This window comes from Podarcis cretensis, assembly GCF_951804945.1.
Source record: "Podarcis cretensis genome assembly, chromosome: 17".
Taxonomy (NCBI): domain Eukaryota; kingdom Metazoa; phylum Chordata; class Lepidosauria; order Squamata; family Lacertidae; genus Podarcis; species Podarcis cretensis.
The window spans coordinates 37,115,053-37,140,290 of record NC_137187.1 but is presented as its reverse complement, the minus strand read 5'-3'; the positions used below and the strand labels follow the sequence as shown (position 1 = coordinate 37,140,290).

The 25,238-nt window shown below is 47.8% G+C and overlaps 1 protein-coding gene across 1 annotated transcript in view; it reads right to left on the bottom strand.

Annotated features, from left to right (window-relative positions):
• Window positions 1-24,907, bottom strand: part of LOC307206685 (metabotropic glutamate receptor 6-like) — a 46,297-nt gene extending 21,390 nt beyond the window's left edge. Inside the window, exons 1-2 of the mRNA XM_079960009.1 lie at window positions 24,806-24,907; window positions 6,980-7,494 (exon numbers count right to left, since the gene is read on the bottom strand). Coding sequence (XP_079816135.1) covers window positions 6,980-7,456 — 477 coding nt within the window. The 5' untranslated portion in view covers window positions 7,457-7,494; window positions 24,806-24,907. The remainder of the gene's footprint in view (window positions 1-6,979; window positions 7,495-24,805) is intronic.
• Between the last annotated feature and the right edge of the window lie 331 nt (window positions 24,908-25,238).

Sequence of the window (25,238 nt, the reverse complement as noted above, 5' to 3'; positions counted from 1 at the left end):
GGGGACCTCATTATGAAGTGTGGGTAAGAAACCTATATAATAGTAACAACAACAACAACAACAACAACAACAATTCTATGGGGTACTATCATTGCCCGGCCATGCCAAATTCCAGAGCAGATTGAAGCATCTATATGTCACATGGCAAACACAGTGTTTCTAGTCTGGCCCCAATGTGCGCACTTAATACCCAAGCTTTGTTATCATAGAATTGAAAAGGATGATTCACTTGAAACAGGAAACCAAGTACCAGCCTATAAATATGTATTGTCAAAACAATTCCAGACTAGTGGAGGAAACCATTCAAACCCAAAGATGCTGTAACTGGGCAATGAGGTATGTGAGGCTCAGTTCTAGGTTCTGGTATATGCTTTCTTTTTCATATGCATTGTATTCCCAAGCTGCTAGCAGATGAGATCAGGAAAGCTTCCAGATTAGCCCCTTTCTTTCATATTGCCTTTTCCCCCTCTCAGAGAATGAAGATTACATCATGATACTCCTCTTCCAATCCAGTGTTTTCTGCATCCCCCCCACACTTTGAGGGGGTTTTCAGGGGCAGGGTTGCAATAACGCATAACTGCAGCACCTGCCTGCCAACTGTAGGCAGTCAAAATGCTATTGAGGCTTTTAACTACTGTGGCTCTGATTAAAAGCTTCCTCTTTGTAGGTTCTGTGCTGTTTATCACTTCCTGTTCAGTGCTGCCAGGTGGTTAGAGATCAATTGCTCCTTAGGTAAAGGGTAAATCACCCCTGACCATTAGGTCCAGTCGTGGCTGACTCTGGGGTTGCGGCGCTCATCTTGCTTTATTGGCCGAGGGAGCCGGCGTACAGCTTCCAGGTCATGTGGCCAGCATGACTAAGCCGCTTCTGGCGAACCAGAGCAGCGCACGGAAACGCCGTTTACCTTCCCCCTGGGAATCCCTGTCGCGGGGATTCAAACCGCCGACCTTCTGATAGGCAAGTCCTAGGCTCTGTGGTTTAACCCAAAGCGCCACCCGCAGAGACCCTTAATTGGTAGGTAGCTTCTGTTTCCTGCCTAGTAGTGGTGCAGTTAATAAACCAGTTTCTTTTCTTTTAAAGAAAAATGGTTATTTTGCTATAAAAGAAAAATAATAGTGAAATTAAAGCTGTAATTAAACCTGTAATTAAAGCTCTCCCTGCATAATAGTAAAAAGAACCTGACTTATTGATGGGCAGTGCATCACAAAACTTCCAGCTGTGTAGAACAGGAAGGAATAAAATAAGCAGAATGTGAAAACAAGAAGCTACCAGTTAACATTACAGGGGACATTGGTGGCTACCACTCAATTGCAAGTAAACGTTTGAGAAAGATTTTGACCATGGGGAAGGAGATTGCCATTTAACATAGTGCCATGTAGACATGGTGCACAATCCCTCTTCCAGCTGATTGCAGAAGCAACCCAAGAGGCTGTGCACCAGGCCAGGCAGCGGAAAAATAGCTGCTGGAGCCGCCCTGACAGAAGAGGACTGAGAGTTGGGTTTAGAAGATGCAGGAGGCTGCAGTTCAAAACCCAGGTCCATGATGAAGCTCAATGGGTAATGGTCAGCGATGCTGCGAGATGTAGCCCAAACCATTTGGAGAGCACCAGGCTGGGGACAGCTGGCATATATCATAGCGCTCTTGTGCTTGTCTGTTGATAATTATTACAGAAATGCTAAATGGGAAATGGAAGGCAGAGATTAGAGTGGTGTTTTATACCAGATTTTGGGGGCAGTGTGAGGAAACTGAGGGCAGAGGGCATCCAACAGAACTGAGCTGATCATCCTGGCTCTTTCCCAATTCCAACCCACGTCTCCTGGATCGTCTCCCAATCTTTGAGGCAGATGGATCCCAGGACTCCTGGTTCCCCTCACCAAAATCCAGTTTCCCGGTGAGAATGCTGGCTTCCATTATCCTGCCCCCCACCCCCACCCTCCTCTCCTAGCTGCACCAAATTGTCCCATTTCCCTTTCCACAGCATGTCTCTGCTTCCCGCCCTCGTTGGGTCTGTGAGAAGCCCCATTAAAGCGATTAGTGATGGGGATTAGAGGGGTTTTAGCAAAATGAGCAGCAGCAGCTCCAGTCAGGGACAGCTGAGGCTGGGGAAGGAGGGGGGGGGGAGTTTGCAAGGCTGCGGCTGCTCAGCAGGACCCATGTGCGGAACAGCACATTTACCTAGATCTGCATAGCAAGAATGTGGACAAGGCAGGCAGGTCTGCATCTCAGTAATATCCAAAGGCAACACATGCCCAAGTACAACAATGCAATGTCAATATAAACTCTTTATATAATCTATACAGAACATTGAACAATATGAAATATGCACTCTCTGAAAAACCAAATAAACAGAATTATTCTAAATCTCCGAAAGCCACAGAATATGCACTCTTGATGGATTCTCTTGAAAACATAGAACCAAATAAACATAAATCTTATAGGTCTCTGAAAGTCCTTGTGGGCTATGCAAGTCTCTGAAAGAAGCACTGGGTCAGATTCTTATTTGGAGGAAACAAGCCGTAATGCTTTGTTTTATCACGTCCAACACTGCCAAAGGTCATCATTTCAATAATTCAATTGCAGTTTTTGAAGCATTTCCGTATCCTTCTGCTGTGCTGAAGAAGAATTCCATGAAACAGTGGGTATATCTGGAATCACTGTTCACGACGTCTGTTTGAGGACCACTTCGGCAGCACTGTTTATTTGGTTTTGCAGAGAGTGCATATTTCCTATATTTCATATTGTTCAATGTTCTGTATAGATTATATAAAGAGTTTATATTGACATCACATTGTTGTACTTGGTCATCATGTTGCCTTTGGATATTACTGATATTTCCTTGCACAGGGGTTTAATTGTTAGGTTTGCATCTCAGGCTCTTCCCCTGTGAGCGTTCTTCAGGACTCCCTTGTGCTCATGATTTTTGGGTGTGTCTTGTCAAGTCACATGGAGGGAGCAGCAGGTCCCTATAGCCCCTGGGCCCGCCTTTGCGGTTCTCAGCTCCTGCAAACTCAAGAACACTTGATACAAATTGGTTGCTCCTTGGGGCTGGTACTAGTTATCAGTCATTAGTTCTGACCATCTAACTATCTTTTGCCTGGCCAACTCTTTCCCTGCCTGTCCCTGGCATGCGGTCCCTAGAAGGTCGCTTTTGGGGAAGTGTGGCCCCCAGGCTGAAAAACGTCCCCACCCCCGCTCCTAGGCATTTTGCTGCTTGAGGGGAACAGCAAGATGGCACCCATTGCCACCCATTTCAGCAGACATTGGAGGCACTGGGTAGACCGTGTGGCATGTATGGCTCTACCTCCCCTTCCTCCCACCTGCCACTTAAGGAATCTACCTAATGGTAGGGCTGGCCCTGATGAAACAGCTGTTTCTAGAAAGGCTTGGGGTGTTGGCTAATAGTAAAAAAAAGGTTGCTCAACCATTAACCATTGAAAGTTCATTCTCTGTGTCTGCCTCCATTTCTCTGTGTCCATTGAAGCATCAAACAAGATATGGTGTTAATGGCATGGAGGCAATGAATGTGCATGCTTAAAAAAACCCAAAAACCCCAAAGTACAAGGATGAGGCGAGCACAGCAGGCAGGAAAGCTTTGCACTGTCTCTCCCCACCTCCTGCAGCCCCAATGTAGTTGGGGCATGGGTAGGCAAACTAAGGCCCGCCTTCTAAATCCAGCCTGCGGACGGTCTGGGAACCAGCGTATGAAAATAGGGACATCCCATTCCATACTGATAATTTTACTGTTTATACCCCACACATCTTACTGGGTTGCCCCAGCCACTCTGGGCAGCTTCCAACATATATAAAACATAAGAAAACTTTAAACATAAAAAAAAATCCCTTTACAGGATTGCCTTCAGATGGTCAGGGGTCAGATAACTCCATACCCACCAGCATTTCTCTAATGGAAATAGGGACATTCTAGGCTCCCAGTACGTTTCTGAGCACAATTCAAAGTGTTGGTGCTGACCTTTAAAGCTCTAAAAGGCCTCGGTCCTGTATACCTGAAGGAGCTTCTCTACCCCCATCGTCCAGCCCGGACACTGAGATACAGCGCCGAGGGCCTTCTGGCGGTTCCCTCATTGCGAGAAATGAGGTTACAGGGAATCAGACAGAGGGCCTTCTCGGTAGTGGCGCCCACCCTGTGGAATGCCCTCCCTTCAGATGTGAAGCAAATAAGCAGCTATCTTCTTTTTAAAAGACATCTGAAGGCAGCCCTGTTTAGGGAAGTTTTTAATATTTAATGCTGTATTGTTTTTAACACTTGATTGGAAGCCGCCCAGAGTGGCTGGGGAAACTCAGCCAGATGGGTGGGGTATAAATAATAAATTATTATTATTATAGCGTGTTTTTACATGAATAGAATGTGTGCTTTTCTTTAAAATGCATCTCTGAGTTATTTGTGGGGCATAGGAATTCATTCATATTTTTTCCCCAAAATATAGTCCGGCCCCCCACAAGGTCTGAGGGATAGTGGACCAGCCCCCTGCTGAAAAAGTTTGCTGACCCCTGGTGTGGGGTGTGGGGAAGGGCCCCCATGGATAAACATGCAGGTCCATCGCATTGCGTTCATGCATCTGGCTACGAGCCCCATGATTCCAAAGTTGCAACAGGGCAGCACCTTCCTTTGACGTTGTGCAAAATGCCACAAAATAATGAGCAAGCTTCCAGGTTCCGCAGAACGCTTCATTGGGCTGGAGGTTAAGGGAAACAAGGGGGGGGGGGAGATGTGTGTGGTGCAGACGCCCCAAACTCCTGCAGTTTGTAATGGTTTTAAGGTGGTGTTCTGGTGGTGCCATGCTCCCTGCCACACTCACTTATCTGCCTTGCAACTATTGCCTACCCTTCCACCCAAGCCCACCTCCCTTGCCCCTTTTACCAGCCCTGCCAGTTCTAGCTTCCCTCCCTAGGCAGCTGCTAAGCTCCTCTGCCAAATCTGGCATGTCAGGGAAAAGCCATCTGTCCTACAGCTCAAACTGACCCTGCTACCCCCCACCACCCCAGAGACTCCCAGCTGAGTATAGTTAAAAGGTCAGGCATGTGTTTATGTGTGACTGGGCTACTCATCCATGATCAAGTGCTCAGGGAGGCTTGCCTCAATTTCTCTCTACTTGCAGGGCTCCTCCTGTGCTTTTAGGTGCAGCGTGACAGGCACAAATTCCACAGGTGAATCTCTCCCATCATCACATTTCATGTGGCTGCTGGTTTTCTGCCTCATGGGTTAAAGGCACAGGAGTTGAGTTAAAAAGGGATGGTAGCCTTTAAGGTCTGGTATCAAATGCTCGGTCCCATTGCTTTTCTCCCCATCTTTGCTGGAGAAAATGAACATTCAGTCCCCAACCTATGCAAACTCTCCTCTCCGATGTATTTGCAAATATAAAAGTTCTGTACTTTTAAACCTCTTTAGCTACCATAACTATGTGGCTATGAAGTGCAAGAGCAGTAAGGGTAAAAAGGAGGAAGCCATGAGAAAGGGAGAAGTTCCCAAATAAATTTAGAAGTTTCAGTCCTGTTATTCAAACACATCTCCACAAACATGAGGACGAGGAACTTTTTAAAAACATGAATGCCAAAATTCTCAGGCACCCACATTTCGGGCAGCATCAGACATGTGTACACAAGACATCGGTTTTTAGCGTGCACACTTTCTCTCTCTCTCCTCCATTCAGAAAAGCTCTCTCAGCCTTGTTCTAGATGTTGTTGAACTTCAACTTCCACTATTCACGATGACCATTGGCCATGCTGGCTGGAGCTAATGGGAGTTGGTGCCCAACAACATCTGAAAGGCCACAGATTCCCCATTCTTGGTCTAGTAGCAGTTGACTGTCACTTTGATAGAGATGTTTCTCCCTTCTTAGGACCTGAACAGTGCCATCTGGTTCTTAACCTGAGTGTGCTGACTTCTGAGCAGTTGGAATGTTTCTGAACACCCAGTAACACACATCACCTAACAGACCCTCCAAGTGTCCCTATTTTCCAGGGACGTCCCTGATTCAGAGAAGCCGTCACGGTTTCTGATTTGATCCTGCTTTTCCTTAGAATGTCTCTATTTCCATTAGAGAAATGCTAGAGGGTATGGAGTTATCTGACCCCTGACCGTCTGAAGACAATCTTGTAAAGGGAAGGTTTTTTTCTGTTTAAAGTTTTCTTATGTTTTATATATGTTGGAAGCTGCCCAGAGTGGCTGAGGCAACCCAGTAAGATGTGTGGGGTATAAACAGTAAAATTATCAGTATGGAATGGGACGTCCCTATTTTCATTGGACAAATGTTGGAGGGTATGAGCTAAGCCGATCGCCGAAGAATTGATGCTTTTGAATTCTGGTGCTGGAGGAGACTCTTGAAAGTCCCATGGACTGCAAGAAGATCAAATGCATCCATTCTGAAGGAAATCAGCCCTGAATGCTCACTGGAAGGACAGATCCTGAAGATGAGGCTCCAATACTTTGGCCACCTCATGAGAAGAGAAGACTCCCTGGAAAAGACCCTGATGTTGGGAAAGATGGAGGGCACAAGGAGAAGGGGACGGCAGAGGACGAGATGGTTGGACAGTGTTCTCGAAGCTACCAGCATGAAAGTTTGACTAAACTGCGGGAGACAGTGGAAGACAGGAGTGTCTGGTGTGCTCTGGTCCATGGGTCACGAAGAGTCGGACACGGCTAAACAACAACAACAATGGCTAAGAAGAGCTCATTTCAATATACTGAAGCCAGAGAACTATTACAACCAGTCAAAGGTTGTAGGTTGTGTTGACAATTAGGTGCTTTCTTCTTTTGCTTCAGAAGCTGTGAATTATGTGAGTTTGGCTCCATGTTGGGCAAAAGATTCCTATACTGCAGGGGTTGGACTAATGACACTTGTGGTCCATTCCAACTCTGCAATTCTATGATTTCCCCCCATTCCTACCCTGCCCCCCACCCCATAGCTGTTCTGCCTTTTCTGGGGAAATGCCATTTTTAAGTCCTGCCCCTCTACTCACGGCAAAGAGGCGAAGCACATTGGCCACCATGATGGACACAGAGCTGGCAGAGGCTCCAATGACAGCCACCACCCGCTCAGGCTTGGCGATGATGGGTGGCTCCCCGTTGGAGCAGCGCACGCCGGAAGTGTCCTTCTGGATCAGGGCCTGGACAAACGTCAGCGACTGCTCCAAGGCGTAGGTGTCGCGGGAGCAGGTGTCCAGGATGCGAGCGCCCAGCGTCATGTTGGGAAGCAGGTCGGGGTCACTGTTGATCTGGTCCAGGGCGTACAGCATGGCCTCCATCCGATGGATCCCCTTCTCTTTCTTCACTTCCCCACACGGCACTCCAGCGGGGCCACGGGAGTGGACGGGGAACAGCCCTCCCAACGTGATGTCTCCTTCTATCTTGATCGAGTCTGCTTGCGTAGCTGCTTGGCTGCATCTCAAGGTCCACAGTGACCATAGACAGAGCAGCAGGAAGCCGGCTGGGTCCATGTTGGGTTGTCTTGCTGGGACGCTGGGAGGATTACGGTCTGGGTTGGGAAGAAAGAAGAGTTAGGAGAGGGAGCAGGGTAAGGTAGTCCATCAGAGGGCACTTTTGGCCATGGAACCCTCAGACTTGAAGCCAGCACTGGGAATGTGCCATTTGAATGTTTACCCCAACAATAAAAAAATTCTGGGATAATATCTATAATGAATTTAACAAATTATTCACTTACCTTTAAAAAAAACCCCAGAGATCTTTCTTTTAGGCATTTTACCATTAGAAATTAAAAAAGACATAAGACCGCTGTTCATGTATGCCACCACAGCAGCAAGAATTCTTGTGGCGAGGAAATGGAAAAACGAAACAATATCGACAATTACAGATTGGCAGATACTCGTGTTAGAATATTTACAACTAGCAAAACTGACGGGAAGAGTTAGAGGAGTATTAAACCAGAAAATATTTGGAGAATGGAGAATATTTATATAAGATCGTATTGTACCAATCACACCATATTGGCAGAACTTGAGTGATACTTGTAAACACAACAATTACCGTTTGTGGAGTAGACTGGAACAATATTATAGAATATAAAACTGTGCGGGGGGAAATGACAGTATAAACAGTACAATGAGAATGATGGGAAGACTCATTTTGTCAGAAGTCTTTTTTATTTAAGTGTTTAATTAAGTATTAATTAGGAAGATTTTTTTATGTATGTTTGCTTTTTCTTCTTTCTTTTTTCTGTATTTTCTTTTCTTTTTTCTTAATTGTTTTTTCTTAAATTTTCTTTTTGTAGTATGAGATTGTAAATTCTTTGTATACGTGTGTAATTTAAATTAATAAAGATTATTAAAAAAAAATAAAATCCCTTTGTTGAGTTCACATTTCGCCTTCACTGCAGTAACACAGGGGTCGGGAAGCTTACCCCCCAGGGCCAAATGTATCCCTCCAGGCCTTTCGCTCTCTCTGACCCTCAAGATTATTCCCAGGCTCACCTCTTCCTCCTCCTCCTCAGCCACAGCCCTTCTCCTCAGGCAATTCATCACCAGCCCCACTCTGCTAGGGTTGCCAATTTCAAAAAGTAAAAAATCCGGACACAAGCTTTTGGGGTTGGGGCAGAGATGTTGAGCTTTTTCTTTTTTTCTGAACCAAAGTTGTTGGGCTTTGCCCCCAAAGAATGTTCTAGATCTATTTTTAAGGGAATAAATCTACTCTTACGACATGGGTTACCATATTCCAGCAATTTTCGCCCGGACACGGCTTCCAACAGCCAAATCGTGGCTATGTCTGGTAAATTACAGACATATTGCAACCCTACACTCTGCACCCTCTTGGAGTGTTTTTGCCTCACTATAATGTGTCTGTGCGGGACGCGGGTGGTGCTGTGGGTTAAACCACAGAGTCTTGCCGATCAGAAGGTCGGCGGTTCGAATCCCCGTGACGGGGTGAGCTCCCGTTGCTCAGTCCCTGCTCCTGCCAACCTAGCAATTCGAAAGCATGTCAAAGTGCAAGTAGATAAATAGGTACCACTCCGGCGGGACGGTAAACGGCGTTTCCGTGCACTGCTCTGGTTTGCCAGAAGCGGCTTAGTCATGCTGGCCACATGACCCGGAAGCCGTACGCCGGCTCCCTCGGCCAATAAAGCAAGATGAGCGCCGCAACCCCAGAGTTGGCCACGACTGGACCTAATGGTCAGGAGTCCCTTTACCTTTAATGTGTCTGTGAACTCTGAGAATGCTTTTGCACTTGTCAGGGTGGAGGCTGGAGTGTGTGTGTGTGTTTAGAAACTACCCTACATTACAAAGGCAAACGTTTCTCTTTTTTCCCCTTTCTTTTTTTTATTGACTTAAGAAAATTATACAGACAGCAAAACGAATAAGTCTAAGTTAACATTGCCTTCTACCGCTAAGAAATAATAATAACTATTACAATAATGAAAATACTAAAAATACATTTACTTCCCCTTTTGAACTTCTATTCTGGTTACAATATATTACTATTCTATAAGAATCTATTATATCCTTTGCTGTCCCATATATTATTTTATTTCCCAAATTCAACCTAACCCTCCCCTCCTCCCCACGGCTCCCCTTCACCTGTGTGAGATCTTCCTAACATATTTTTTTAGTTCCTTTGACAAAATAAAATAACATGAAAACTGATAAATTATAATTACTTCTTTTGTCCATACACACTTAACAATTGCCTATTATGAGTTCTACTTTAACACCATATTTCTTCATGTATTCCCCTATGCATTCCCATTCTGTATATAATTTTTGACTGATGCCGTCATTTTTGCCATCTCGGCAAACTCACAAGTCTTAACTTGCCATTCTGTCATTTGTGGTACCGTTTCTGTTTTCTAATATTTTGCCATAAGTATTCTTGCAGCTACGGTTATATACAAAAATATATTCCTTTTGTCCTTGGGTATGTCATTTGTTAATAAGCTCAATAAGTATGACTCTGGTTTTTTTAAAAAAAATAGAGCTCCTGAGGCTCTCTTTGATCTCTTCATGTACCTCGTTCCAAAATTGTCTTAACCACCTTACACCCCCACCACATATGGCAAAAGTTTCTATTCCTTGCTCTGCGCACTTCTTCTTGTCCCACCTGCCATCACTCTTTCGTGGCCCCTAGAAGGCTGCTTGGAAGGCAATGTGGCCCGCAGCCTGAAAGAGTTGTCCCCAACCGACTTGCGGCCAAAGCTAAGAAAACCAGTGAGAAAGGAAGGCGCTTAAAAGGGACGGGAGGGAAAGGAGGGAGCGAGGAAAAGGCAGAGAGGGAAAGCTGCAAGGAAAGGCTCTCTAAAAGCTTTTCCTAGTACCCGACCCAAGACACACAAGGGCACTCTTTCTCAGCTGCTTCAGCTCTGAAACAAGAGATACAGCTCCGCTTTGGGATGAAATGAGGCCACTGGGGAGGGAGGGACTCTCTGTTTTCTAGCAATCCCAGACAAATCTGCCTCTGTTTGCCTACCCATCTCCGCTCCCCTCTTCCTGTGGCAGACGGGGCCGGCCCTACCCTGAGGCAGAGTAAGGCAGCTGCCTCAGGTGACAGGTGCTGGGGTGCAGGAGGAGTGGCAGTGAGGGGTTGGCACCTTAAACTAGTTTGCTGCCCTCTGGTGGGGTGGCACAGCGTTCTTGGAAAAACCCCTGTCCCATTGACTGCACACACAGCATACATTTAATAATAATAATAATAATAATAATAATAATAATAATAATAATAATAATTTTTATTTATACCCCACCCTTCCTGGTTTAAAAACCGGGCTCAGGGCAGCTAAAGGTAAAGAAGAAGATGATTTTACTATTTATATCCCACCCATCTGGCTAGGTTTCCCCTGCCACTTTGGGTGGCTTACAGCACACATAAAACATAGTAAAATATCAAACATTTTAAAAAGGGGAAGCCATCTAAGCAGTTTACAAAAAAACAAGAAAATCAATTTAAAAATTACAGAAACAGTATAAGGTAAAGGTACCCCTGCCCGTACGGGCCAGTCTTGACAGACTCTGGGGTTGTGCGCCCATCTCACTTAAGAGGCCAGGGGCCAGCGCTGTCCGGAGACACTTCCGGGTCACGTGGCCAGCGTGACATCGCTGCTCTGGCCAGAGCCAGAGCCGCACACGGAAACGCCGTTTACCTTCCCGCTGGTAAGCGGTCCCTATTTATCTACTTGCACCCGGAGGCGCTTTCGAACTGCTAGGTTGGCAGGCGCTGGGACCGAGCAGCGGGAGCGCACCCCGCCGCAGGGATTCGAACCGCCGACCTTTCGATCGGCAAGCCCTAGGCGCTGAGGCTTTAACCCACAGCGCCACCTGCGTCCCGGTTTAAAAACCGGGCTCAGGGCAGCTAACAGCAGATATAAAACATTGATTAAAAATGTGACCTAAAAACAGCATAAAATACAACATAAATGCAGCATCAGTGACAATAAAATACAAAAATTCAGGGTTTTTTTTTTTTGGGGGGGGGAGAACCCCAATCAGTAAACATCAAATGATCACCAGGGCTAACTGGCCAAGTTGGCCCTACTAGGGCCAGTGAGGAGACCAGGGAAGAGTTTAAATTTGGGGTCCCAGAAGGGTTTCTTCATAGAAAGGGAAAGGGAAAGGGGAACAGAGGATCAGGGTAATTCAAACTGAAGGCCAGGCAGAATAGCTCTGTCTTACAGGCCCTGCGGAAGGAGATCAAGTCCTGCAGGGCCCTAGTCTCGTGGGACAGAGCATTCCACCAGGTCGGAGCCGTCACTGAAAAAGCCCTGGCCCTGGTGGAGGGTAGTCTGGCTGCTTTAGGGCCCAGGACCTTTAAGCTATTTTCATGGACGGCTTCCACCTGAAGAATTATGGGAACTATAGCTTGCTTCTCACAAAGCTACAATTCCCAGCACCCTTAAACTACTATTCCAAATATTCTTTTTTTTGGGGGGGGGGTTGGACAACAACTCCCATCCCTGACCACTGGGTGAGATGGCTGAGGAAGGTGGGCGTTGTAGTCCAACAACACCTGAGGCCTCAGGGGTGAAGGAAAGCCATGGTGGAGAATGCCATCCCATTGCCAGTCCAGTGCCGGGACTAAATTTAGCTGGCTGGCTGGCCGGCTTCAGTCCATGGAAATTGGAGGGGGAACACTCGATGGTGTCGTTTGCTGCAGAGTAAGGCCCACGTAAGATTGCCGCCTGAAACACTTATGCCAAAGAGCCCAGAGTGGCTCACAAAAGACCTTTAACAGCAATGCAACCATTTTTTAAACAATTTGACCACAGCAATAAATATAGCAACACTAAGGTACATACAAGAAAAATATTTATTTAAAAACGCAACCACCATCAAAAATAATATAATGGCAGCAATTAAAACCACTTTGAAAAGGAGGAACCATTTATGACCCTAAAAAGGAAGCTTTTGACCATCTTAAAGAAGGCCATTAGAGACACTTACCGTATTGGCCAGAATATAAGCTTCACTTTCCCCCCAAATTCCGACCATGAAAAGTTAAAGTGCGGCTTATATTCACGACTTTCCAGTATGCAGCCAGGAGCAGCGAGGAACAGAACGGCTTATATTCGGGTATTTTTTCTTTTTTTCCCTCCCCCCCTTCCAATTTTAAAGGTGCAGCTTATATTCGGATGCGGCTTATATTAGGGCCAATACGGTATCTCTCTTACTGTGTTTTAAAAAGCAGGCTTGTTAGTTACAGTCATACAATTCCTGGGAGATGCCAGGGATTGAACCTGGGCCCTTCTGCATGCAAAGCAGACACTTTGCCACGGAGCTATAGCTGTTCCCCCATTGTATGACTGCAAGTAACAAACCTTTCTGAAAGCACAAAGGAAAGAGGGTTCTGATTCTGCAGTGGGTAATTCTGCGCTGGTGTTGAAAGGAGAATTTAAAAGAAGGCAATAGCTGCTACTGTCTATCTTACAGCACTGCCCCTTGCATTTTGGCTCCACCACTGAGTCTAAGCTTCTGCACTGCAGGAGACCAAGGCAGCCCTAAAGTGCTAAACATGCCTTCTTCAACCCTGCCAGTTATTGTCTCCTTATGTGCACTTCCCATAGTTCTGTTTCGGTGCACATGAGCAGCAGTGGAGCAATCAGAAAAAGGTACTCTTTGGAGCAGGGCCGACCCACCCATGAGGCAAGCTGAGGCGACTGCCTCAGGCAGCAGGATCCACAGGGGCAGCAGACCCTGATGTTCATCTTTATCCCTCCCCCTTGTTCCTGCTAATAATAATAACAACAATATTTATACTTTACCCATCTGGCTGGGTTTCCCCAGCCACTCTAAACATAGTAAAACCTCAAACATAGGCGCCAACTCCAGGGGGTCGTGGGGGCTTGGGCACCCATAATAATATACAGTGGTACCTCTGGATACGAACGGGATCCGTTCTGGAGCCCTGTTCGCATCCTGAAGTAAATGTAACACGTGACTGCGCATCTGCATGTGCGCGGGTCGCGTTTCGCCACTTCTGCGCATGCGCATGACATCATTTTGAGCGTCTGAGCATGCGCAAGTGGTGAAACCTGGAAGTAACACGCTCTGTTACTTCTGGGTCGCCACGGAGCGCAACCCGTAAATACCTAACTTGAAGCTACTTCAACCCGAGGTATGACTACATAGTGGTACCTCGGGTTAAGAACTTAATTCGTTCTGGAGGTCCGTTCTTAAGCTGAAACTGTTCTTAACCTGAAGTACCACTTTAGCTAATGGGGCCTGCTGCTGCTGCCACACTGCCAGAGCACGATTTCTGTTCTCATCCTGAAGCAAAGTTCTTAACCCAAGGTACTATTTCTGGGTTAGCGGAGTCTGTAACCTGAAGCTTCTGTAACCTGAAGCATCTGTAACCCGAGGTACCACTGTAATTGTGGGGGCTGGGCACCCGCAAAGCCAGTGGGGAAAGCCGAGAAAGAAGCAGTTCAGCTCCGTCCTCTGCAGCCAGTGAGCAAAGCACCTTTTTTCGACCAGGGTGGGGGGCTCGGACGTGAAGGCAGACTCTGAGTACGAACCCCTCGCCACGGAAAAGGATACCTCGCTGGCTGCGGAGAAGAGGAGGCGATGCCGCCAGCTGCTGCAACACAGACGTGCGACGTCACATGCACACACCTGCACGTAGTGTGTGTGACGTCACACGTCCGTAGAAGGCACCCACAATCCTGAGGGTGAGTTGGCACCCCTGACCTCAAACATTAGAAACCTCGCAATACAGGGTTGTTGTCTAAAAGTCAGATAGTTGCTCATTCCTTGACATCTGATGGGAGGGCGTCCCACAGGGAGGGAGCCACTACCAAAAAGGCCCTCTGCCTGGTTCCCTGTAACTTTACTTCTTGCAGTGAAGGAATGTTCATTCGGCCCTTCTGCCCTGGCAGGGAGGGTGTTGCCCTTTTGTGCCGAAATGTCTTGGCTGGCCCGGCTTCTGAGTGAGGTGTTTGGTCTTTGTTGCCACATGGACTCTGCCACCATTCCTGTCGACAGCCCTGTGCACCAGCAGGGGATGAGTGTGGTTGCTTGCCCAGATCAAGGATTCCACATGAAAGCTTGAGAAGTATTCAGTAAGGCAGTGGGAGGCAGAGGGTGAACCTCTGGGCCTGCAGCTGTGGTTGGGCTACAGCTCCCGTATTCCTGATCCTTGACTATGCTGGCTGGGACTGATGGAAGTTCAGCAACATCTGGAAGGATACAGGTTTCTGTTCCTTGCAATACAAGAATGCCGTTACTCAGGGTACAAGTTTTGGGAAGTGAAAAGTGACTTTGGTGGGTGGGCAGAATCCTTGGACTGGACATGTAGGAAGGGTAATGAATTAACTGTAAGTTCTCTTGGGGAAAGTGGAAAGTTATTACACACTTTTAATGATATTTAAAAGGCAAAGGGACCCCAGACAACTCTGAGGTTGCGACGCTCATCTTGCTTTAGTGGCCGAGAGAGCCGGCGTACAGCTTATGGGTCATGTGGTCAGCATGACTAAGCCGCTTCTGGCGAACCAAAGCAGTGCACGGAAACGCCGTTTACCTTCCCGTCACAGTGGTACCTATTTATCTACTTGCGCTTTGACGTGCTTTTGAACTGCTAGGTTGGCAGGAGCAGGGACCAAGCAACGGGAGCTCACCCTGTCTCCTTTAAATAGATTTCAGCTGTTGGCTCTGCTGCTTTTATTCTGCAGTTTCCTTGTGGACTGTGGCTGCTTCCAGAGAACCTGTTTATTGTGCATCCATCCTGATTTGTTTGCACAAAGCTTGCAGGGAGTTTAAACGACGATGGCTATTTGTCGTGCATTCATTCTGATCTGCTTGCAGGGGAAATGCAAAGCTTCTTCCAAAACAGCACATTCATTGCTAGGGCAATTCCAGGGGCTTGTCTTCAATGCTAGCCCTATTCAACACACACCTGCTGAAAGGAATAATCCTAACTTACTTGTGTCCATTAATTTCAATGGGTCTACTCTGAGTAGGACTAGCATTGGATACAGCCATTTTCATAGGCACATCCATCAGATGCTTTCGTCTTGCTGTCCCCACATCCAATCTCATTTTTAAAACAACAACATCATCAACAACATTCTTTCATTTCTGCCTTATTCTCTGAACTTTTTGCATTCCTCTCCAGCAAAACCCATTCTCATGAATACTCATTTAGCTGCTGTTATTTTTTTTGCAAAGTGCTTGACAGCAACATGATTGTGTACAGTACATGTACCCCACAGCAAGGCTGTTGTTCCTAGTGGAAATGAAAACACCTTCTCCATCTGTTACACATGAATGGGATGTTGCACTCAGATGGCATTGAAAAATCACTCATGGGAGAATCACGCCAAGGGTGAGGCCAAGACATTTGATTGCCTGGGATGGAAAACCCCAATGGGGATTTCCATTCATTCACATGGGGCAGAATGAGTTAGGAATATGCAGAAACACCAAACATTTAAAGCACACAACTTCCCCCCAAGATTACTGGGAACTATAGTTTCTTAAGGGTGCTGGAAATTGTGGCTCTGTGAGGGGTAAACTACAATTCCTGTGAATATTTGGAGGAAGCCATGTGCTTTAAGTGGGCTTTACATGTATGGGGTGTACGTTTGCTGGTCCACCTTGCCATCACTGTAAGCATCTTGGTTACAGCTTACTATAAATTTTGCCTCCCCCGCCCCGCCCCCTGAGCTAGCAAGAGCTTTCTTGCTTTCTCCCTCCCCCTTCTTTCCTGACCAGAGTCCTGCCTGCATCCAGCAACCCCCATCACACCTGGCAGCCTCTGATCTGTTTAAAAAATAAATACACCAACTCTAATACTTGTGTGCTTGATTATATGGATTAATTGTGAATATTGTCTTGAAGTGCAAGCTGGATTTCGAAGGGGCAGAGGAAACAGAGACCAAATTGCAAACATGTGCTGGATTATGGAGAAAGCTAGAGAGTTCCAGAAAAACATCTACCGTATTTTTCGCTCTATAAGACGCACCAGACCACAAGACACACTTAGTTTTTGGAGGAGGAAAAGAAGAAGAAAAATATTCTGAATTTCAGAAGCCAGAACAACAAGAGGGATCGCTGCGCAGTGAAAGCAGCGATCCCTCTTGCTGTTCTGGCTTCTGGGATAGCTGCGCAGCCTGCATTCGCTCCATAAGACGCACACACACATTTCCCCTTACTTTTTAGGAGGGGAAAAGTGAGTCTTATAGAGCAAAAAATACAGTACTTCTGCTTCATTGGCTATGCAAAAGCCTTTGACTCTGTCGACCACAGCAAACTATGGCAAGTTCTTAAAGAAATGGGAGTGCCTGATCACCTCATCTGTCTCCTGAGAAATCGCTATGTGGGACAAGAAGCTACAGTTAGAACTGGATATGGAACAACTGATTGGTTCAAAATTGGGAAAGGAGTACGACAAGGCTGTATATTGTCTCCCTGCTTATTTAACTAATATGCAGAATTCATCATGCGAAAGGCTGGGCTGGACCATAAAGAAGGCTGATCGCCGAAGAATTGATGCTTTTGAATTATGGTGCTAGAGGAGATTCTTGAGAGTCCCATGGACTGCAAGAAGATCAAACCTATCCATTCTTAAGGAAATCAGCCCTGAGTGTTCACTGGAAGGACAGATCCTGAAGCTGAGGCTCCAATACTTTGGCCACCTCATGAGAAGAGAAGACTCCCTGGAAAAGATCCTGATGTTGGGAAAGATGGAGGGCATAAGGAGAAGGGGACAACAGAGGACGAGGTGGTTGGACAGTGTTCTCAAAGCTACCAGCATGAGTCTGACCAAACTGTGGGAGGCCGTGGAAGACAGGAGTGCCTGGCGTGCTCTGGTCCATGGGGTCACGAAGAGTCGGACACGACTAAACAACTAAACAACAACAACAAGCAACAAATTGTCTTGTATTAACTCTATTGCAAACACTTTAAATTATTGCTACAGGAATTTAATTCAGTGTGTGGCCCCTGTGTCAAAGTATTATTGCAGCCCACTTGGTCTGAGAGGTTGGAGGCTATAGGTGGTTCCTCCAGAAGGCATGTCTGGGGCTTGAGTGTCCTTGGACACAATATGACTCTCCCCCAGAAATCTGCCTGACTCTCCGCTTGCAACTGCTCTCAGCGACGGCTGGGTGAGGAATGCTTCCTCCTGCCCCAAAGAGAGATGCGCAAAACAACAAACCTCTGGTTACGTGAAACATATTCAGTAAACACACAAGACGTAACCGGCTGTACGTTTGAAAAAAATAACATACACTATTCATTGTACTGAATTGTAGATTTCAACAAAAGTCAGCAGCTACCACTATGCTATAAGATCCACTGTCCTGTGATATCATATATGAGTTTGTACTACTAATGAAGCCCAAGATGGCGAAACAAGGCTAATATTCCGGAAATTCTTGCCTTAGACTCTGTGAAAGGATTCTGTGGAACTGCAACAACCTTTCGTGTGGACTGTTGGACTCTATGAACAGACACTTTCACATACAGTGGTACCTCTGGTTACATACTTAATTCGTTCCAGAGGTCCATTCTTAACCTGAAACTGTTCTTAACCTGAAGCACCACTTTAGCTAATGGGGCCTCCTGCCCCATTTCTGTTTTCATCCTGAAGCAAAGTTCTTAACCCGAGGTACTATTTCTGGGTTAGCGGAGTCTGTAACCTGAAGCGTCTGTAACCTGAGGTACCCCTGTATATGGACCTTATGCATAAACTGATTAGAGAATGAACTGATCCACTGGGTCTTCTACTTTCTTCCTTGAACTTTATGAGCTACTTTTGTGGAAATCTACAATTCAATACAATGAATAGTATATATTATTTTTTCAAACGTACAGCCGGTTACGTCTTGTGTGTTTACCAAAGAGAGAAGAGGCAGTCTGTGTCAGAGAATCCAAGGCTGGAATAGAATTATAGAATGAAAAGGTCCCATTGGGTCATCTAGTCCAACCCCCCCATGTGGGAATCTTTTTGCCCAATGTGGGGCTTGAACCCACAAACCTGAGTTATAAGAGTTTCATGCTCTTACCAATTGAGCATAGAATAGAAGAGGGTTGGATCCCGGCTGCTCAGTTCCTCCCCTGCTTCAAAAGAAACTTCACCATTCTGAATACAGTGGTACCTCAGGTTACATATGCTTCAGGTTACATATGCTTCAGGTTACAGACTCTGTTAACCCAGAAATAGTACCTCGGGTTAAGAACTTTGCTTCAGGATGAGAACAGAAATCGTGCTCCGGCGGCGCGGCAGCAGCAGGAGGCCCCATTAGCTAAAGTGGTGCTTCAGGTTAAGAACAGTTTCAGGTTAATTACAGACCTCCGGAACGAATTAAGTACTTAACCCGAGGTACCACTGTACAGTGCACACATTGAGGAAAACTACATACTTAAAAAACATTGTTTTTGATTTGTGTAGAAGAGTCAGGTTTCCCAAGAATTCGGAATAGTATGAGAAGGACTGAGAATTGGGGAAATAGGAATTGGGGAAGGGGCTGCAGGGACAGGGGAAAGGAAGGTGGAATGGCAAAAAGCTGGGCAGAGTGCTGAGCCTCATCCAAAGTCTGGCTGAACCCAGCGGCCATCAGGATCTGCCTATATAATTTTCTGATTTATCTGAAGTCCTAACTACTAGAAGCATTATTATTTACTACTACTACTACCACCACCGCTATGAAAACCCCCCAAATGAACAAGTCAGATCTGAACCCAGAAACAAGGACTGGAATCTGTCTGAAGAGGAGGGGGTGGAATTGGTAGAGGCTGAGAACTGAGGAGGGTGGAGATGGCTTTGCATGGGAGGAAAGGCAGCGGTAGACACCCGGGGCTAAAGACCCTCAATATGGAATTGCGATTTCTGAGCGCTGTTTGTGCGTGTTATTTATTTACTTCCCTCTGTGACTGAAATGCAGCCGATTAAAGCTGAAAGTGGTCTCTCTCCCTCTCTCTCCCTCTCTCCGGGGAAAGGGGATTGGTGCCAAAGCCTGGACGACTGGGATAATAGCACAGTACATTAGGCAGAGAGAAGGGAATGCATCTGCGGAGATCAGGCTGGGGCCAGGGGATGAAAATGGAGGGTCTCTTCTTTCCAAATAGGATTAAAAAGGAAAGAGGACGACTGGCCAGGCAAGGGGTGGGTGGGGGAGAGCTTGCCCCAGGGCAAGCACGTTAGGGGGCAGATGGGAAGAGGGAAGCAGGATTTGGGGACCTGCTCTCATGCACAGGCACCTCCCCCAAAACCACAGCAAACCTTTTCCCTTGCCTTCTGCGTTGGATCAACGGTCTCTTCCAACCCCAACCTCCCACACTCCTAGCCTGGGCAAGAGCAACTGTCTGCCTAGCCTTGCCTACTTTGGGATACAGGAAGCAGGCCTCATGCCATCCAAGTTGGACCATCAAGCTCTGTATGGTCCACATCGACAGTGTGTGCTCCCAACTCTTCCTTAGAATCATAGAATCATAGAGTTGGAAGAGACCACAAGGGCCATCGAGTCCAACCCCCTGCCAAGCAGGAAACACCATCAGAGCACTCCTGACATATGGTTGTCAAGCCTCTGCTTAAAGACCTCCAAAGAAGGAGACTCCACCACACTCCTTGGCAGCAAATTCCACTGTCAAACAGCTCTTACTGTCAGGAAGTTCTTCCTAATGTTTAGCTGGAATCTTCTTTCTTGTAGTTTGGAACCATTGCTCCGTGTCCGCTTCTCTGGAGCAGCAGAAAACAACCTTTCTCCCTCCTCTATGTGACATCCTTTTATATATTTGAACATGGCTATCATATCACCCCTTAACCTCCTCTTCTCCAGGCTAAACATGCCCAGCTCCCTTAGCCGTTCCTCATAAGGCATCGTTTCCAGGCCTTTGACCATTTTGGTTGCCCTCCTCTGGACACATTCCAGTTTCTCAGTGTCCTTCTTGAACTGTGGTGCCCAGAACTGGCAGCTGCAGTTTGACGTTACAATTACTGGACGCCATATGATGTTAGGTGATTGACAAGTGGTTTTCCTTGCCCAGCTGGAAAGTGGACTCACAGTGGATTGGCCGCCACTGTCGATCTGGCTGGATCCAGCTTCCCCTCTCCTGGTTTACAGTGATTGGCAGTGACTCTCCCGAGGTTTGGACAAGAGTCTTTCCGAGTCCTATCTGTGGATGCCAAGGGCTGAACCGTTTGCAAGCCAAGCATGGACTCTTCCACTGAACCTCTCCTTTCTGGGCCCCTTCTATTGGGCTGATTCAGAGCATCTGATTTGCATTGGCTCAATGCCTGCCCCGTTTGGTCCAGAGATGGCCGCCTTGGATCACCTGGATCGACTGCAACTGCTGCCTTGCATGGCATTGCACAGATATTGTCCAGGACTGAGGCTGGGGCAACAAGCCAGGAGAGCGGCCAACAGACCTGCTGTTCAGCCAGTGCAGGCAGAACTTTGAGGCCTCATGGGTCAATCTGGTTCTGCCAGAAGGATCCAGCTTGGCCATGTCCCCCAAACCACATCCGCCCATCAATTAACTGATGTCACTGGGTGGCTTCAGCTGATGGGTTTGCAGGACTGGGGTTCAATCCTGCTGGGTGCTGCTTCCCCTGTGGGGAGCACGTTGGCAAAGCAAACACCCTCAACCCACCCCCTGCAGGTCAACTTTGACAGCTGGGCAGGACCGCTCACCTGTCCGTCACCTGACATGATCAAGATGTCAGATGATTGTCTGGCAGAGGCAGATGAAGATAAAATTGGAGGGCAAGGACACTTTCCAGGCAGGCAAAAACCCTCAAGGAGTGTGTGAATCAGGACTGGTAGAGGGTGAGGACTGGGGAGACTTCCTAAAGCCAGGCATTTATTTCCTGGGTCTGAGGCCTCCTCACCCCTGGATGAGGCATTGGCCAATTCTCCTCAGGTTCAGCTCCTAAGAAGGGGCAGGATGCTAGAGCAGCAGCAGGAGAGGCTAACAGAAGCTGCAGGGGGCAAAGAACATCGCTTGGCAGGTTGAGGACAGAACCTGGCTGTGACTAGCAAGTAAGGGACAGGGCTGTTGGGCACCAAGGTAGAGTGAATAACAAAAGTGTTCAAGCTTCACAGGATACACCTGGCCCCTTTGGCTCTGACCTGTCACCCTGAGGTTTTCCTTGTGGTGTGGTGGTTCAAGTGACAGAGAGCTGGGTTCAAATCGCCACTCCAGCCATGAAACTCACCAGGCAATCCTAAAACCCTAAAACTGTAGAGGGTCATCCTTGGCCAATCACTCAACCCTACCTTACAGGATTGTTGTGAAGACAAAATGGGAGGTGGGAGAACTCTGTGTGCCACCTTGAGCTCTTTGGAGGAAAGGCGGAATGTAAGTATACTAGCCTGAGAACTAGGCCCTGGTGTCGGAAGGAAGAGATCCAGTCCAGAGCAAGGACCAGCTGCTCTAGGGCAGAGCTGGGGAGCACGTGACCCTCCAGAGCTCCCACCCTCCCTGACCATTGGCTCTGCTGACTAAGCCTGATGGAAATTGGAGCCCCACACTATCTGGAGGGCCACGGGTCCCCACCCCTGCTTTAAAAGCATTGCACTGCAGAGGGTTTGGAGTAGATGCCCCATGGGGTCCTGTCCCACGCTACAGTTCATGATTCGATGTCTCTGATGGTCAAGAGATGGCACCACTACCCAAACATGCCCTTCTATCTATACTTCCAAAGAGCATCCCTTGGTCTTCTCCATATGACAGCCGACAAGGCGGGCACAGTTAGGCAACGAAGAGGAATCTTTTAAGTCCTTTGACTTCTTTTAGCACGTTCTACCTTCTTGTTTTTGCTTCACCTCATAGAGCTGCTAGCTCAGATGCCCCGGTGCACAGCTGCCCTGCAAAACTCACCCAGTTTTTAATCCCTGAATGGCAGGCCTGTAGACTTCACTCTAGCAAAGTCACCCACTCTGAGTGTGCTCTCTTGCACCACAGCAGCAGCAGCGATTGACTGATCATGTGTTTATAGGAGTATCTCACGACTCTTCCTATAAGAACAGAATGAAACAATGGATGCCAGAGATTTGACCCAGAGGATCCTTTAAGAATTTCAAAAGCTGGGAGATCATGCACAGTTTGGACATGATCAGAAACCTTTAAGAGGAAGGGCTGTAGCCCTCCAGGCATAGAATTCTGTTTTGGCATGCAAACATTCCGGGTTCGATTCCTGACAGCTCCAGGTAAAGGCTGGGACTTTTCACTGCCTGGAACCCTGGAGAGCTTCTGATGGGCCGGTTTTGAGTTGGGTGGACCAATGGTCTGACTCAGTATAAGGCAACTTCTGTGTGTTTTCTATGTCATCACAAGAGACCCTGCGGGTTGCTTCCCTTAGAGAGAGTGTGTTGCTTCATGGGCACTGCTAAAGATACCACCACCCCTAGCAGCCCCTTGGGTTACTTGGGCTCATGGGCTGGGCCTGTCTTCTGGGGCTTTGGCTACCAAAGGGATTGCTCTTTCCACTTAGCTGCCCTGAACAGGCTGCTTCCCCATGTGCCCTGCTGGCCTCTTTGAAATGATGAGCTCTTCCCTTCCGTTTTGCTGCCTTGCACCAGACCCCTTGCACCAGGCAGCACCTCCTGCACCAGCCTTTACACCAGAATTCAGCATGGTGGCTCCTGGAGGCCATTGCAGAAGCTGCTCTTTGCCTCTCGGTTTGTTCACCTGCAAAGTGGGAGCAATGATCACTCTCCCAACCAATTCGCTGGCTGAGTGACAGTGTGAGGTCTTTGTCTTTTTGTAGAGGAGGCACTGATCTCAGAGCTGATGCGGGCCCAGGGCCCAGCCTGTGCCTGACTTGGAAATATCCAAAATGGCACTTCCTTGTGCAGAAATTATCTTTGGTCTCAGCCCACTGGGAAGTTCTCCTGCACAAAATTATTTGACATGAACAAGAGCTGCACAAGAGCATTACCATGTGCAGTACATTGTCTCCAGTGGAACAGATCTGTCCTTCTCCCACCCTGTGGTCCAGTGGCGTGCGGTCAGTGGACTAGGGGGACTAGGCTAGTCTCCTAAATGTTCCTGGTAAATTAGAGTATTAAAGTATTACAGCCTGGTGCCTCCTCCCCAAAGCCCGGGAAGCTTCTGCCCAGCTTAAGGGAGGAGGCACGATGCTCACGCGCATCTCTGGCCCTAACTGTTCCCCTATGAAAAATCGCACCGCATGCCACTGCTGCGGTCTTTAATGCTTTCCCCCAATCCTCACCTCATCCTTTGGAAAAGCCACTTCTGCCCTGACCTGTAAGGCCCAAGAATAATAATCCTGCTGGTTTTGTTGTCCAAGTTAGCAAAAGCAAAGACCCATTTCCCTGCCATCTCTGTGCCTCTTTAACAGGGTAATTAATTGTAAAATGGGGTTGTGGTTAGTTGAAGGGAAGGTGGGGTGTCGTTGTTGTTTTGGTTCATGCTTTTTTGGGGGGGTCTGTTTCATATATTCTATGTTCATAGAAGGTATAGAATCACAGAATTGTAGAATTGGAAGGGACCCCGAGGGTCATCTAGTCCAACCCCCTGCTATGCAGGAATCTCAGCTAAAGCATCCATGACAGATGACCATCCAACCTCTGCTTAAAAATCTCCAAGGAAGGAGACTTCACAACCTCCAGAGGGAGACTGTCAAGCACCCCTTACGATCAGAAAGTTTTCCCCCACCTGATGTTTAGTCGGAATCTCATTTCTTTGTAATTTGTTGCCTTGCACTAAGAACAACTGTTGTGTAGAAGAAGGTACTCCCAACAGCCACGGCAGCTTCTTCTCTCCCCCCCCAAGCTGTTTCTATAACCCCTCACACCAAACAAACCTCACCTCTCATTGCAATTGTTTAAGGAAAGGAGCCTTGTCCTGGAGGGAGGCGGCGTTGACTTGTTCCGAGGGCTCAGCTCCAGCCCAGAGTCCAGTTTAGAAAATTAAACAAACGAAAGTGCCTCTGAGCAGGTACAGAGTGCATTTCCTTCATCCCCCGAGTGATTCCGCGGAGGGTTTCAGATCAGAGGCGGCAGCAATTCTAATCGCATCTGAACCCGCCGCGCCTCTTTGTCCTGTAGAAATTAAACAGGCTTGGAGTCCTCTTTTGCATCTGGTGGGAACCGGCTTGACATTATTATCAGGGCTGTATATATACCATTAAGTTGCGCTGAGAGTAGACCCATTGACACCAACGGACCTGAGGGAGTCACGTCCCTTGATCGCGACGGGTCCATTCTGATCCGGGCTAACACTGCATGCAGCCCGCAGAAGGCAGCGGCGAGAGGAAAGCCCTCTGCACACGCTCAGAGGCACTGCCTTTCTATTGATCGCGCCCCCTCTTTTGCACTGGGGGTCCCCGGAGCTGAAGCGCTCCCCTCCCGCTCCTCTGCGCCCCCGCCGCCCTCTTCCTCCTACCTGACCCCGGGGTCCCCCGCCGGTGTCGCCTGTCCTCGGGGTCCCTGGCTCTCGCCGCCGTCTCCGCGCGGCATCTCGGGCTCCCCCGGGCTCGCCTGCGTCCCCAGGCGGCGGCGGGTGGCGCCTTGACGCCCCGTCTGCCCTGCCGCTGGGCGCCCGCTGGAATTGGAGATGGCAGCGAAGCGGCGGGCAGGGAAATCCGCTCGGAAAATCCTCGCGCTTTAATGCACCCGGCTTTGGAGAGGATTGGAGTGCAAATGGGAGGGGGGAACCCAGGACGGTGAATTCCGCCTCTCCGCTCCCCATGCATTAAGTATGAGAGGGAGAGGGAGAGATCGGCTCCGTTCCTTCCATTCTAGCCTTTCCGAGTCCCCACCCCTCTCTTTCTCATCGCACACCCCTTTCCTGGTGTCTTTCCGCCTTTCTGCATCGC